The sequence below is a fragment of the Dipteris shenzhenensis genome, chromosome 9 (genome assembly GCF_047967505.1).
Source record: "Dipteris shenzhenensis isolate YYH24624 ecotype China chromosome 9, Dip_SZ_1.0, whole genome shotgun sequence".
Classification (NCBI taxonomy): Eukaryota; Viridiplantae; Streptophyta; class Polypodiopsida; order Gleicheniales; family Dipteridaceae; genus Dipteris; species Dipteris shenzhenensis.
This window is the reverse complement of record NC_141604.1, coordinates 4,919,430-4,936,115: the sequence shown is the minus strand read 5'-3', so window position 1 is coordinate 4,936,115 and position 16,686 is coordinate 4,919,430. Positions and strand designations below refer to the sequence as shown.

The window sequence follows — 16,686 nt, the reverse complement described above, 5'->3', positions numbered from 1 at the left end:
CAATCAAATGGGCATTTAAAGGATGGCATGAGAGAGCCAGAGAAGTTATGTACTGGCTGTCTATCAGTATTTCAGATTCTATGATTATGCATATTCAGGATGCAAGTACGCCAAAGGAGGCATGGGATACTTTGGCAAAAATGTACAGCACAAATACACAAGCCAGGAAAATGTAGCTCAAACAGGAGTTGCACAATGTGCAGAGAGAAAACATGAGCATCAATGACTACCACATGAAGGTGAAGAAAATTGCAGATGCACTTGCTTCCATTGGGTCGCTAGTGGAAGATGATGATCTAGTTACTGTGACCTTGAATGGTCTAGGAAAGGATTATGGACAGTTCCGGACATCCATTGCCGTCCGTGAAAAATTTCCTTATTTTGAAGAGTTGTTTGCTCTTTTAATTTCTGAAGAGCAGAGAAATGGGGGTGCATCTTCTTCAAGAGGAACTTTAAAAGAAACTGTCTTCTACTCAAATGCTGGAAGAGGTAGAGGCAGAGGTAGAGGAGGCCGATCTGCAGGCCGTGGTAGAAATCAGAATATGCAACAAACTCAAGAAAACCAGTCCTATGGAGGAGGACGTGGTAACTCTAGAGGCAGGGGGAGCCAAAGAGGCCGTGGTGGATGGTAGAGAGGCCAAAATGCAAACAACAATGTTGAATGCTACTACTGTGGTAAAATGGGCCATATGGCTAAGGACTGCTACAAAAAGTAGAATGACATTATGAATGGAAAATTGCAGCAAGGCAATTATGCATCCTCTAGTAGATAGGGTGATGACAGAAATGAGCATCTACTTATGGTGCAGCACATGACCAATTCTGTGACAAGTGCAGAAGAACGAAATGATGTGTGGTATGTTGACTCAGGTGCATCAAACCACATGACAGGTCATGTAGAATGGATGCAGGATGCAAGGAATATGGAAAAACTAGGATTTGTGGAGACTGGTGATGATACTGCACATCCTATTGTGCAGATTGGTAAAATTCCTTCGTCTATGCAGGATGGGAAAAAGAAATACCTGTCTGATGTATTTCATGTCCCGAACATCACCAAGAACCTGGTTTCTATTGGTCAAATGGTTGAGCAGGGCTTGCAGGTTAGATTTAATCCTCATGGATGCTTTGTTGAGGATATGAAAAATAACGGTCGCTTGATAGCAAAAGGAAAGAAGAAGGGCAAGATATTTATGTTGGATGCAGACATGCCTGAATTGAGTGCAGCAATGTTTGCACATTGGACCGGTGTAGTTGCAGATATAGATATCTGGCATAAACGCATTGGTCATGTTAATATACAGTGACTTAAATCAATGCAAGCCCAAAATATTGTTGCAGAGGATTGCCTAAATTCAAGGTTGTAGAAATGCATAAGGTTTGTGAAGCCTGTCAATTTGGAAAACAGGCAAGGAAACCATTTCCTAGGCATGTTCAAGAGAGTAAAAAGCCATTGGAGTTAATCCACTCTGATGTGTGGACTACTAAAGCTGCATCTATTGGAGGCTGTCACTATTTTGTCACTTTTTTAGATGACTTCAGCAGAAAAGTTTGGGTGTATTTTATGAAAAAGAAAAGTGAAGTGTTTGGGCACTTCAAAGCTTTTAAAGCTATGGTTGAAAAAGAAATAGGCCTGCAAATAAAATGCCTAAGGTCAGATGGAGGGGGAGAGTACCTCTCAAATGAGTTTGCAAGGTTCCTGCAAGAGCATGGCATAAAGCAGCAATATTCATGCAGTCATATCCCACAGCAAAATGGACTTGCAGAAAGGAAAAACAGGCATATTAGAGAGGTATCTTGGGCCATGCTAAATGAAAAAGATCTACAAGATTATTATTGGGATGAAGCAGTTGCTACAGCAGTTTACATAATGAACATGACTCCCACTGCAGCAATACATGGCATGACGCCAGAGAAGATGTATACTGGTAGGAAACCAGACATTTCTCATTTGAAAATTTTTGGTTGCATTGCCTATGTTCATGTGCTAGATGAGTTGAGGTCCAAGTTGGATCCAAAAGCTGAGCTGATAAACTTGGGTTTTGCAATACTAGTTTATAGTAGAGTTTGGTGTTCTTTACTCCAAAATTTGTAAGCATGCTTATCATGTAGTTGTATCAATGGAGTGATTGTAGATATAGGGTTTGATTGATCCAATAGCACACTATTGATAGTCTTTTTTTAACTTAAACATATTGTCACATTGTTTTAAAGTTTGATTCCAGCGTAGGTAAAAAAACCAAAGGATATTCCAAAGATCAAATTAAATCTTTTGAGAATGTCAACAATCAATGTAGGTGATGTTGAAGAGTTCTCTAGTAATTTTTGTAGTATGTCAATTGTCAACATTGGTTCTTTTGATATTGTTGTAAAGATGTGCCATGGGGTGGGATTAGTTCTACAAGTACAAACAATATTCTCAAATAATGTACTTAACAGTTGCTCATAAGTTAGTGTTGGGAAGAATTGTAGCACGCACAAGAGCACATTTGTGTTAAGAGGATTAAAATCAACAAAATTGTAGTTTCTCACCAAGTGCTTCTTTTGTAGAAGTTCTTCTATCTCCATATTGTTATCTATCAAGTGCAAATTGAGAACTATGTACATGATTTAACAAGCGAGCAAAGAATAATTGGACATGAGAGATGTAGAATTCTTAAGAAACTATTTTGCATCAAAAGATAGTCTTTTATGCATTAGGTTCAAATGCTATTACAAATCCAAGCTATTAATTGTGAAGCTTCCACTAGGTTTGCAAGTCTTAAGCTTACTACGAGCCATCATGAGATTGTCTTCATACATTTGAAGGAAAGGCACATTTAAAGACTATTCACTATGTCCACATATGGATCTTTGATGTGTACTGCGACTTGTTTGCCATTGCGCTGGATGAAATCTCCTATTAAATTGGTGACTTGAACAATACTCGAGGGCAACTGACAGGAATAGAAAAAGGGTCGATGTGGGTCCCTGCTTATACGAAAGCCTCTGCGTGACTCATAAATGTGTTCGACAAGATTAGCATTCACATTGGTGAAGTACAATATTTCAAATACCTGCAGTTGTGAAAAAGTTTTATGTGAGAATTTTCGTCGCTTCCAACACATTGGCACAAGCGTGATACTTGGCTTGTGAAAGCCAAGTCATCCTTGATCGAACCATTAGGCACGTCCATCAAAATGATGAAGTCAAAGACACAAATTGTATTCTTTGCTTTCAAGAATGAAACATTCTTTAGGATGTACATAACCACACCTTCATCATTAAATTCTTGGACTAGTTGAGTCAACGTCAGTTTCCTCTCATTGACAAATGAAAGCTACAAACAAATGTAACATTTGTGTAAGTGAAGCACACAACATTTTCAAGATGTCAACTAAACGAGGCAATAATAGCTAAAACTTACTACAGCTCTGACTTCATCTTGTGGTCCATCTGCAACAATAACTTGGTCTGCCATTTCCTTCTCGTTTGCCACTTTGATGACTACAATTGCAATAGTTTTCATGACATTTGATATGCTTAACTTGCCAAAGTTTACCATCTCACCCAACACACATATGTGCAAAGCGAATGGTCGGGCAATAAACGAAGATTTCCTTCAAAGGGTTCTCCTCTAATGATACATGTATTTGCATTAACAAGTAGAGAATTTTGAAGTTCCACCTTCTGTTGGTCCTTTTATCACAACACTAGCTCCTTCAACTCTATAAAACTCCCTAATTTGCAAGAAACCAACAAATTGGTGAATGAAGGTGGAAGGAATGAGCAATGTCATTGTGTGAGAGCAAAATCTATTAGTGAAGTCTCCTTTCAAGAAAGTATGATACTTTGGATTTGTTAATTTGTAAGTATCGTACTTGTAAATCAATTTTCCCTAAAAAACAAACCTTTGTGGAGTACAATTAGATAGGGATGGGACGTTGTGGAGTGATCATGCAAATGCTTAGCATGGATAGGCACATTGTGAGAATTCACTTCGTCATTTTCTTCCTTGCAAATCAATTGTTTGCTTGCTGCAAATGAAAAATGTTCAAAAACAATGAAATTAATTAATCAACTGAGGATACTTAGAAAACATTACAATGGTAACTATACTAATATTGCAACATATTTGTCTTTTACTGTTGACTTTATTTTGAAATATTAATTACCAATTGTTGTAACTAAAATTATCCACATTGCATGTGCCTAGAATATTATCTTATGCATTATTTAAACTTTAACTAAAACAATTCTAAAGTAGAGCATGCTCTTGATTTTTTATTTGGTCACAAAACTTACAACAACATATTCAATGTTTTGCAAACTTGTCAACAAGACAATATTGCCAAAACAATACATAAGAAGATCCAACTCCAATGTGATCTATAGTCAATCAATCACAATAACATTCTTCGGTTGTGTCTTTAAAGTAGACGGCTTTTTTTCTTCGTACTTTCGGTGTTTAGAACAACTTTTACATTGCACTTCAGAGGTTATGGTGGATTTAAAGCGCACACACTTCGGGTTCTCGCGAATGAGCCTCTTCAATGGGATACAAATGACGAAAGAAGATAATCAAAAACCATTTCATGCAAATTAATCCATAATAGACAAAGTAAATCTATTACCTTGAGCATAGGCTTCTTGCTCCACTTCTTGGAAATAATTTTTCAAGGAGCGCCGTGGGGTTTTCTTGATTGGCGAATTTTTTAGAAGATTCTCTTTAGGGGGTCCACTTGGATTGCCAACCAACAATGGACTTGACCTTGGACTCGGTGGAGAGGAGCTTTTCTCAACGTACAAACAAGTGGACAAAGGTCCAACAACTACACAATTTTTAAAAGGAAAAAAAGTTAAAAAGTAGTGAAACTGAATGCTCTATTTGCTAAGAATTTGCTAAGCAATGTCTAATCAAATTAAATAATCTAACCTTACCCTAAATGATCATTGGAAAAGCAAAGGTTAAAGAAGGTTACGAAAAGTAAAATTTTAAGAACGTTTACGAAGGTTAGGAGACTTTTGCAAATCGTTTACGAAGGTTACGAGACATTACGAAGTTTTGCAAATCTGTGCGACAAACAAAGACAAACTGTGTGTGGCATGAAGACCAAAGATAGTCCGAACCATTCAATCTTGGGACAAGACTAGGAGAGCAAAGGTGGTAGAACCAGAGAGAGCAGAGCCAAAGAAAGCACAGACAAAGAGAGAGAGTAGAGGTGGCAACGAATTTTGGTAAAGGAGAGTGGAAACGACTCCAGTGAAATAAATCCAACAACAACGAGGTCTCTTTTCTGAACGTGCATTCATTCCGATTGTCATTAAATATTCCTCTCTTTCCTCTTCCATTTCTCTCTCTCTCTCTCTCACGTTGGGAACTTGGAAGGCCCATTGAATACTATTCACATTGTTCTTGGAACACTAGCTTCTTTTTTCAATAAGCTTCTTATAAGATATTTGGATTGTTGGTGACAAGATAAAATTTATTGATGAGTCACTATTTGATAAGCGATGAGTGATAATTCTTGCTAGAGAATACGCACAAGGAAAATGACTGTTTGTTGGTCGTGAGCTTTACTCTCCATTTCCTCTCGCTCTTTTTCTCTATAAAGACGAAGCTTTCCCTGAATTTCTTACGATTCCCTCAGCTCTAGTCTGTTAACTCTCTCAGCTCATTTCTTCGAACATGGTGCCCCCCATTGCCATCGTCGCTGGGGTTGCCGTGGCTACAGCCGTCGTAGCCCCCTATGCTGTTCCTGCCGTGGTACATGCGGTAGGTTTTGGTTCCGGAGGAATCACCGCAGGTTCATGGGCTGCAGGGTTCATGAGTAGCTACGGTGGAGCTGTTGGTGCTGGTAGTATGTGCGCTACGTTGCAAAGCATTGGTGCCGCAGGGATAGCGAAAGCTACTGCCGCTTATGCGAGTGGCGCTGTGTTTGCTGCGGGTGTGGCTGCACGTGCAGCAATGCGTTGATGAGTTTGATCAGACCAAACAGCATAAAGCCCTTCAGCGTTTCTGTCAAGTTATGAACATGGGCTTGGATCACATGGCCTCTGCGGGGTTCTGCTTTTAGAGGACAGATGGTTTTGGAATAATGGATCTTCCGTAAGGTTTCAAGCTTTGTGCTAAAACTGCCTGGTGAACCTGGTCAATCTGTTTTAGTTAGTGTCTTAGCCCTTTGTGCACGTTTGGCTGCTCGCAGTGCGAACTCTTATTGTATCTTCAATTCATATACTGGATATATATATTGAGTCTAATCACTTTTAGTTTATATTAATTGAGGCTAATCACTTTTAGTTTATATTAGTTTTGGCTTTGAGTTTCAGATATATTAATCCTAGATGATGGTTATAGGTTTTAAATTTTTATACAGTTGTGCACTCTTGTTTTGTTTACTACTCCTAGTTTCTTTTGGGGGTTAATTCAGTAAGTAGGGCATTTTTATACAGTTGTGCACACTCTTGTTTAATTTTTATACAGTTGTGCACTCTTGTTTTGTTTACTACTCCTAGTTTCTTTTGGGGGTTAATTTAGTAAGTAGGGCATTTTTATACAGTTGTGCACACTCTTGTTTTGTTTACTACTCCTAGTTTCTTTTGGGGGTTAATTTAGTAAGTAGGGCCTTAACACATGGGTACAAAGTTGTGTTTGAATAAGTTCACATGTTTGCTTAGCGGACTATCGGAGAGATAACCAAGACCTTTGGATATGTCCTCGGAGCTTTCGCACTACATATAGGAGTCTCTTGAGAGCTCTAAGAGCGCTTCTGAGTATTTGAGATCATTTAAAGCCTAGCTAGCACTCATCAAGGGCCTTAGCGAGCCCTTTGCTTCAGCCCATGGCGGCTTGTATGAGCTATTCTATTGATTGTAGTCTCTTGAGAGCTCTAAGAGTGTGCTTCTGAGTTTTTGAGATCATTTAAAGCCTAGCTAGCACTCATCAAGGGCCTTAGCGAGCCCTTTGCTTCAGCCCATTGTAGTCTCTTGAGAGCTCTAAGAGTGTGCTTCTGAGTTTTTGAGATCATTTAAAGCCTAGCTAGCACTCATCAAGGGCCTTAGCGAGCCCTTTGCTTCAGCCCATTGTAGTCTCTTGAGAGCTCTAAGAGTGTGCTTCTGAGTTTTTGAGATCATTTAAAGCCTAGCTAGCACTCATCAAGGGCCTTAGCGAGCCCTTTGCTTCAGCCCATGGCAGCTTGTATGAGCTATTCTGCCCTTTGCTTCAGCCCATGGCGGCTTGTATGAGCTATTCTATTGATTGTAGTCTCTTGAGAGCTCTAAGAGTGTGCTTCTGAGTTTTTGAGATCATTTAAAGCCTAGCTAGCACTCATCAAGGGCCTTAGCGAGCCCTTTGCTTCAGCTTATGGCAGCTTTTATTAGCTATTCTATTGATTGTACTTTCTCTCGTAGGCTCGTGAAGCCTCCCAAAGATGTTAATATAACTTTCTTTCTTTCTTTCTATCTATCTCTTCTTGATGTGGAGCTCAAGGTGTCGAGTAGATTTGCTCTAGATGTGAATAATTTGGTGAGTAGATTTGCTCTGGATGTGAATAATTTGGACATTGACTCCAATTCATCATGCTATGATCCTAGGTACAATTTGTATTAGTTTCAAGTTTGTATCTCGGATATGATTGTGTTATTTAATTTTAGGGTTTAGTTTTGGATACATAAATCTAGATAACGAGTCTATGTCTAATATTTTTTTAGTAATTTTAGGGTTTAGTTTTGGATATAGAAATCTAGATAACGAGTCTGTCTAATATATTTCAATCCTTTGATTTAGAAATAGTTGTTTGAAGTTCTTTGAAGTTTTGGAGCTGGAACCTCCAAACAGTACGTAGAAAGCGCTACGGTGGGACCCCCATCAAGGTCCAGGGGACCGGGCTTGATCTTGATGGATTTCGTTATGCTATTTTGTGTGTGTTATGGGAGTTACGCACATTCGATAGCCAGTTCATTGCTCGCAAAACTTGAATAGTATCGCTCCGTAGCCACCTTTATACTATGGGGAAGTTTCGATAGCAATAATTTTCTAGAAGTGTCTTGTTCTAATACAAGGCTCTCTAATACAAGGCTCCCTAGCCATACATGTGTCCAGGCAATCGACACTTTCTTTTTCTTAGAAGGGAGAGCGCTACGGTGGGACCCCCATCAAGGTCCAGGGGACCGGGCTTGATCTTGATGGATTTCGTTATGCTATTTTGTGTGTGTTATGGGAGTTACGCACATTCGATAGCCAGTTCATTGCTCGCAAAACTTGAATAGTATCGCTCCGTAGCCACCTTTATACTATGGGGAAGTTTCGATAGCAATAATTTTCTAGAAGTGTCTTGTTCTAATACAAGGCTCTCTAATACAAGGCTCCCTAGCCATACATGTGTCCAGGCAATCGACACTTTCTTTTTCTTAGAAGGGAGTCCCTCATATTCTCATAGCCCTTTATAGAAATCTAGATAACGAGTCTATGTCTAATATATTTTTAGTAGTAATTTTAGGGTTTAGTTTTGGATATAGAAATCTAGATAACGAGTCTTGTCTAATATATTTTTAATAGTAATTTTAGGGTTTAGTTTTGGATATAGAAATCTAGATAACGAGTCTTGTCTAATATATTTCAATCCTTTGATTTAGAAATAGTTGTTTTATTTCAATCCTTTGATTTAGAAATAGTTGTTTAGTTGTTTGAAGTTCTTTGAAGCTTTGGACGTACTTTTTGAATTTCATCAACATTTTCTTAAGATATGGCGTACTCCAAAGTTATAATTATCAAGTTCTGCAAATTAGAAATAGTTGTTTAGTTGTTTGAAGTTCTTTGAAGCTTCGGACGTACTTTTTGAATTTCATCAACATTTTCTTAACATTTTCTTAAGATATGGCGTACTCCAAAGTTATTATCAAGTTCTTTTTGCAGTATATGTGGTCCTTAGACATCCTTAAACGAGATCATGATCCTTAGTTCAAGGACTTGGGTCATTCTAGTTTTATGGTAATACCCATTTCAAGTTTCAAAATAGTTCACCTTGCAAACTAGGTTATGGATAATTCCTAGGATTATGGGTGCCTATGAATTACTCTAAATTTAAAATATATAATATTTTGAGTTGAGATGATATGGGTTCACTTGATTTAGATTCTACAACTATGATTCTGGCCAAGTAACTTGGGTCCTTGGTTTCTTGTTCCAGGTCTAAGGAAGTTTATGTTTTTAGATTCAGGGTTGTTGATTTTGGGTTTTCTTGTTGTAGCTTCTAGGCTTGCATGTTTTGGAGTTAAATGTCCAGGTTGGCTTGCATGTTTTGGAGTTAAATTGGAGTTAAATGTCCAGGTTGGCTTGCATGTTTTGGAGTTAAATGTCCAAGGTTAAATGTCAAGTTTTGGGTATCAAGATCTAGATATTGTAGCCTCTAGGCTTGCATGTTTTGGAGTTAAATGTCCAGGTTTTGGGTATCAAGATCTAATATCTAGAATCTTAATATTGAATTCCATGTTCATTTCTTGTTAGAATTTGAAAGGTCCATAGTTTGGGCTCCAAATTATTATTTTCGTGTTCATTATTCTTGATGAATATTATTGGAGATGTTGCCTTTAATGCCTTTAATGGTTGGTAGTTGGCCTTGAATAACTATAATAATTAAAGGAGAAGGACAACTAATTATAATAATTAAAGGAGAGAGGCATCGCTATCTTTACGGGTTTTAATAATTAAAAAGGGATTTTAATAAAAGTAAGAGCCATATAAGAGGATAGAACATCTAGATGCTATCAAGAACTAAGTAGCTACCAATCTAGCTCATCCATCAATTATACACTATGAAAGCAAGGAGTGGAGATGCATTAAAGTAGTGAGAACATGATGGAGGGACAGTGGACCTTTCAAATTCCATGTTCATTTCTTGTTAGAATTTGAAAGGTCCATAGTTTGGGCTCCAAATTATTATTTTTGTGTCCATTATTCTCGATGAATATTATTGGAGATGTTGCCTTTAATGCCTTTAATGGTTGGCAGTTGGCCTTGAATAACTATAATAATTAAAGGAGAAGGACAACTAATTATAATAATTAAAGGAGAGAGTTATCGCTATCTTTAGGGGTTTTAATAATTAAAAAGGGGTTTTAATAAAAGTAAGGAGCCATATAAGAGGATAGAACGTCTAGATGCTATCAAGAACTAAGTAGCTACCAATCTAGCTCATCCATCAATTATACACTACGAAAGTAAGGAGTGGAGATGCATTAAAGTAGTGAGAACAGGATGGAGGGACAGTGTCCCTCATATGCAACAGGAGAGAGGCATCGCTATCTTTAGGGGTTTTAATAATTAAAAAGGGGTTTTAATAAAAGTAAGGAGCCATATAAGAGGATAGAACGTCTAGATGCTATCAAGAACTAAGTAGCTACCAATCTAGCTCATCCATCAATTATACACTACGAAAGTAAGGAGTGGAGATGCATTAAAGTAGTGAGAACAGGATGGAGGGACAGTGTCCCTCATGCAACAGAGGCCCATTATGGTGGAAGATTTGGCTCATATTTTGCAACTTTATCTTTCTCTACCATAGTTAAATGATTGTTTGATCTATGAAACACTTGAGGAGGATGAATTGCTATCTAGGAAAAGGAGAAACTAGAACAAAGCTATTGGAAAGGGTAGCCCATTTTGCTTGTCCATACAATAAGACTTTGTTTGATCTATGAAACACTTGAGGAGGATGAATTGCTATCTAGGAAAAGGAGAAACTAGAACAAAGCCCTTGGAAAGGGTAGCCCATTTTGCTTGTCCATACAATAAGACTTGCATACACTTGTGGAAGTCCCTATACCACATTTGTCCTTCAAAGATACAAGACTTTTGAAGCTTGATCTATGAAACACTTGAGGAGGATGAATTGCTATCTAGGAAAAGGAGAAACTAGAACAAAGCCCTTGGAAAGGGTAGCCCATTTTGCTTGTCCATACAACAAGACTTGCATACACCTGTGGAAGTCCCTATACCACATTTGTCCTTCAAAGATACAAGACTTTTGAAGCTAATATATCCAATGTGGCCGTTCACAATGTGGCCGTTCACCCAAGTGGGGTTAGCCCATTTTGCTTGTCCATACAATAAGACTTGCATACACATGTGGAAGTCCCTATACCACATTTGTCCTTCAAAGATACAAGACTTTTGAAGCTAACATATCCATTTCTCTTATATGTCACAATGTATTCAAGCTGGCACCTTGACTTTGGCTTGAACATATTGTTGATTTTGATGCCTTAAGTAATCATGGAGTTGGGACTCTTTAGTTTCCTAACTATACATCCAAACTTTTAAGCCAGGACCTCTCATTCCAATTGGATTATTTGTTTGTCAACTCTTGAAGCTGATAGGGCAGAGGGGAGTTTTCAAACTTATAGGTGGAGGCTAAGGTCTGTTTTTTATTTTGAGTGTGATCATGTCCCATAAACTCTTGGGCTGAAAGAGTTGACTATCTTGAACTTCCATTTTCCATAATTGTTAACATCTTACTTGCTATTGTGGTATATCAAAATGACCTAATCATGAGATCTATCCATAATGATCAAGCTATGTGCACAAGATCAAAACTTAGATATAATATATAGCAGCAAAATGCCGGTGATAGCCAAAGGCTTTACAAGTTTGATATGTTAAAGTGCAAGAACCAATGAACCAATGTCAACATACTTAAGTACTCTGACTTTATAATAGTGGCATGTGAGTGCAACTATGTGCAAATGTACTTTAGTTTCCTAACTATACATCCAAACTTTTAAGCTAGGACCTCTCATTCCAATTGGATTATTTGTTTGTCAACTCTTGAAGCTAATAGGGGAGAGGGGAGTTTTCAAACTTATGGGTGGAGGCTAAGGTCTCTTTTTTATTTGAGTGTGATCATGTCCCATAAACTCTTGGGCTGAAAGAGTTGACTATCTTGAACTTCCATTTTCCATAATTGTTAACATCTTACTTGCTATTGTGGTATAGCAAAATGACCTAATCATGAGATCTATCCATAATCATCAAGCTATGTGCACAAGATCAAAACTTAGATATAATATATAGCAGCAGCAAAGTGCCGCTGATAGCCAAAGGCTTTACAAATTTGATATGTTAAAAGTGCAAGAACCAATTAACCAATGTCAACATACTTAAGTACTGACTTTATAATAGTGGCATGTGAGTGCAACTATGTAAATGTACTCAAGTCACTAATCCAATCACCAAATGAATCACAAAGTGTAACTACTTCATGTTAACCCTATAGCAATAAGGGCCAGAAGTGCAATCTAGCACAACAACGAATGAGAGCATTGTGTGTGTAGCTTCGCTTGTAATATCTTGAGCTTGAAATATTGTATGATGAATCTTAAAGGATGAGGATAGCCAAAATCCTCTCTAGAAAAGATCCAATCATATTGCAAAATCAAGATCTAGAGAGAAATACGAAATCTAGAGAGAGAGAGAGACTAAATCCTGAGAGAAAGACCAAAAGCCTACACTTTTGAGGTCCTCCCACTTTATGTAGAGACTCAAAAGGTCCCCTCACTTTGTGTAGAGACCCAAAATTTCCCTCCCAAAAGTGGAGGGACTCTTGTCCAAAGAGTCTCCTACAAAAAATGTCCCACCACAGAGGTACCTAAAGATTGTGTAGAGACCAACATGTATAAACCTCTCTCAATCTGACTCTTTGGGGTTAAGTATTCAAGATCACTATTGTGTTCATGTGATTGATCTACATTTTATCCATGCTCTCTTACACTATCGTGTTCTAGCATGCCCTTTGTGAAAAGAGTGGGAGAGAAGAAAGGAGTCTCACTTGTAGCTTTCTCACATACACAATGGGGGAATATACACAAAGGTGGAGGCTGAAAACAATTTTCCTCTTCTTAGTTGTGAAAGCCAAAAGAACTCTAATTACAAAAGAATAGGTGAACCCTATATGTGGGTCTCAAACCAAACTCAGCTCACTATTGTGTTCATGTGATTGATCTACATTTTATCCATGCTCTCTTACACTATCGTGTTCTAGCATGCCCTTTGTGAAGAGAGTGGGAGAGAAGGAAGGAGTCTCACTTGCAGCTTTCTCACATACACAATGGGGGAATATACACAAAGGCGGAGGCTGAAAACAGTTTTCCTCTTCTTAGTTGTGAAAGCCAAAAGAACTCTAACTACAAAAGAATAGGTGAACCCTATATGTGGGTCTCAAACCAAACTCAGCTAACTAAGGTGGCATACTAACTGAGCCACTAACTGGAGTACATAAAGAGTACATAAAGACTGGAGTACATAAAGATAGCTGTCATCTATGTGCACAAGATCAAAACTTAGATATAATATATAGCAGCAGCAAAGTGCCGCTGATAGCCAAAGGCTTTACAAGTTTGATATGTTAAAAGTGCAAGAACCAATGAACCAATGTCAACATACTTAAGTACTGACTTTATAATAGTGGCATGTGAGTGAAACTATGCAAATGTACTCAAGTCACTAATCCAATCACCAAATGAATCACAAAGTGTAACTACTTCATGTTAACCCTATAGCAATAAGGGCTAGAAGTGTAGTTTAGCACAACAACGAATGAGAGCATTGTGTGTGTAGCTCCGCTTGTAATATCTTGAGCTTGAAATATTGTATGATGAATCTTAAAGGATGAGGATAGCCAAAATCCTCTCTAGAAAAGATCCAATCATATTGCAAAATCAAGATCTAGAGAAAAAAACGAAATCTAGAGAGAGAGAGACTAAATCTAGAGAGAAAGACCAAAAGCCTACACTTTTGAGGTCCTCCCACTTTATGTAGAGACTCAAAAGGTCTCCTCACTTTGTGTAGAGACCCAAAAGTTCCCTCCCAAAAGTGGAGGGACTCTTGTCCAAAGAGTCTCCTACAAAAAATGTCCCACCACAGAGGTACCTAAAGATTGTGTAGAGACCAACATGTATAAACCTCTCTCAATCCGACTCTTCGGGGTTAAGTGTTCAAGATCACTATTGTGTTCATGTGATTGATCTACATTTTATCCATGCTCTCTTACACTATCGTGTTCTAGCATGCCCTTTGTGAAGAGAGTGGGAGAGAAGAAAGGAGTCTCACTTGTAGCTTTCTCACATACACAATGGGGGAATATACACAAAGGTGGAGGCTGAAAACAGTTTTCCTCTTCTTAGTTGTGAAAGCCAAAAGAACTCTAATTACAAAAGAATAGGTGAACCCTATATGTGGGTCTCAAACCAAACTCAGCTCACTATTGTGTTCATGTGATTGATCTACATTTTATCCATGCTCTCTTACACTATCGTGTTCTAGCATGCCCTTTGTGAAGAGAGTGGGAGAGAAGGAAGGAGTCTCACTTGCAGCTTTCTCACATACACAATGGGGGAATATACACAAAGGTGGAGGCTGAAAACAGTTTTCCTCTTCTTAGTTATGAAAGCCAAAAGAACTCTAATTACAAAAGAATAGATGAACCCTATATGTGGGTCTCAAACCAAACTCAGCTAACTAAGGTGGCATACTAACTGAGCCACTAACTGGAGTACATAAAGACTGGAGTACATAAAGATAGCTGTCATTCAGGTATTATTCATAGGCGTTATACCAACCATATATGTAGCTAACAAGTCGATGACATAAATGCACAATGGTCACCTTGGCATATCACGAGTGGAGCTCGATATCTCAACACTCCCCCTCGAGCTCAATCCCAATTCCTGCATACCAAGCAGGTCTTTGAACTTGTGCAGCTTCTCTGCAGCCAGTGCCTTCGTGAATATGTTAGCTACCTGATTCTCTGTGCTGACATAAACTAGATCAATAAAACCTACTAGAACCTTCTCCCACGCATAGTGATAATGCACCTCAATGTGCTTTGTTCTAGCATGATAGACTGGGTTATTTGCCAAGTGTATACTGCTCATGTTGTCACAATAAATGACAACTGGCCCATCTGATGCATAGCATAAAGTAGCTTATGCAACCAAGCTATCTCACATGCAGCCATTGCTGCACCCTTGTACTCAGCCTCTGTGCTTGACAAGGCAACTGTAGGCTGTTTCTTGCTGCTCCAAGTGATTGTAGCACTCCCAAGAGAGAACACATATCCACTGGTAGATCGTCTATTAGAAATACTATTGAGAGTTCATGCTCAACATCATGTGATCATGTGTGCATAGCACCATCACGTGATCATATGTGCATAGCAATAACCTTATAGAGTGCTATAAAGAAAAGGGTTAGATCCCCTAACCCTAACCCTAAAAGGGTTTGTATATATTCTATTTTTTTAACTAAATCTAGTGTAAAGTTAGTCATTTGTGGTGTGCTCTCTAGCTATGCCCTCTCTCCTCATCTCCACTCTTCTCCTCTCCCCTCTTCATATTTTGTCATGGTATCAGAGCTCCCTTGCCTTCCGCTAAGGCATTGTGATTCTTGAGAGTGTGAGAGTGATTGAGAGAAATTGAGTGTTCTTTCACTTCCATTGAGTGATAGAGAAATTTTCGTCCATAAAAGATTTTCGTTAATCTCCTTCCATTTGATTCATTGTTTCATTGAGAGATTCATTGTTTGTGAGAGATTTGAGAGAGTGATCTTCTTTGAGAGACTTAGTGAGTTCTTTGAGAGCTTCTTGCGAGAGAGGGAGAGTTCCTGAAATTTCTCGAAAATCTATCTTTAAGAGCCTCTTGGGAGTGTAAGTGAGAGAAGTGAGATCTGTAGCTACTCAGCCAGCTCTAGCTCCCTAGCTCAAGCATAATGAGCTACCAAGGGCCAAGGTAACAAATCTACAGATCCTCAACTACTCAAGGGCTCGGCTCTATCTAAGGCGTTCCAATCCAAGAAAGTGACTTGAACCTCACACAGATCTAGCAGCCCTGCAGCAGCTTCAGTGCAACAACACCAAGTCTTCATCAACGACATCTGAGGGGATGCATCTATAGCTGCAGCAAAGCCTTCGAGGCTCTAGTGAATGACCTAAACTCTTGCAAAATGAAGCTCTGACGACAACTTCTTTGATGACTTTCTAGCTAGACACAATGACCTTGAGGCTCACGAATGACCAACTCGGTAGCCCCTCTATGCATGGGCCATCCAACGAGTCTCCTAGCCTCCAAACGTCATTCAACCTCCATCAGCCTGCTACAAAATGCCCAAGCACAACGGAATAGCCAGCAAATGGCCAAGCCTCTAAGGCTCACAGCCACCATGAGACAATAGCCGACATGGACTCAACAATGACTGCTTTGATGCCTTCCTAGACTCTGAGCAACTGAAACTGCACACCTCACGGCACCTCTTATAACCAGCTTTGCTCCAACCGGCTCTCTAATGCTCAGCGCCTCCTAGACGGGAGGTCAAGTCTTACAAGCTCTTCACTATACCAGCACCGATGCCATCTCGGATGAGCATAGCCTTCTAGACCGTCTCTTCATGGATCAGCTCTATCATAGTGCTCCACTGCCTTGCACATGGCTCCAAGCGTGAGCCAAGAGCTTCTATCTCCCGCTCTATGATTAGCACCTAGCACCAACCGGATAGCACGATGGAATTCAAGTCGGTCGATGAAATCAACAGATTCCGTTGGATATCTCAAAGCTTCTGGTCGCCCTCCTAGTGCCACATGGTAGAGAGGGAGGATATCCCTTATCCTCAACCTCACCACACACTGAGGTGTGGTCATCATCTTATCCACACTACCATGT

The 16,686-nt window shown here is 39.0% G+C and overlaps 1 protein-coding gene across 1 annotated transcript; it reads left to right on the top strand.

The window, feature by feature from the left end:
* Nucleotides 1-5,586: 5,586 nt before the first annotated feature.
* On the top strand, nucleotides 5,587-6,207 carry LOC147898111 (uncharacterized). Its single transcript, XM_087379770.1, has one exon. The coding sequence runs from the start codon at nucleotides 5,669-5,671 to the stop codon at nucleotides 5,954-5,956; it is 288 nt and encodes a 95-aa protein (XP_087235896.1). The 5' UTR covers nucleotides 5,587-5,668; the 3' UTR covers nucleotides 5,957-6,207.
* The last annotated feature ends 10,479 nt before the right edge of the window (nucleotides 6,208-16,686 follow it).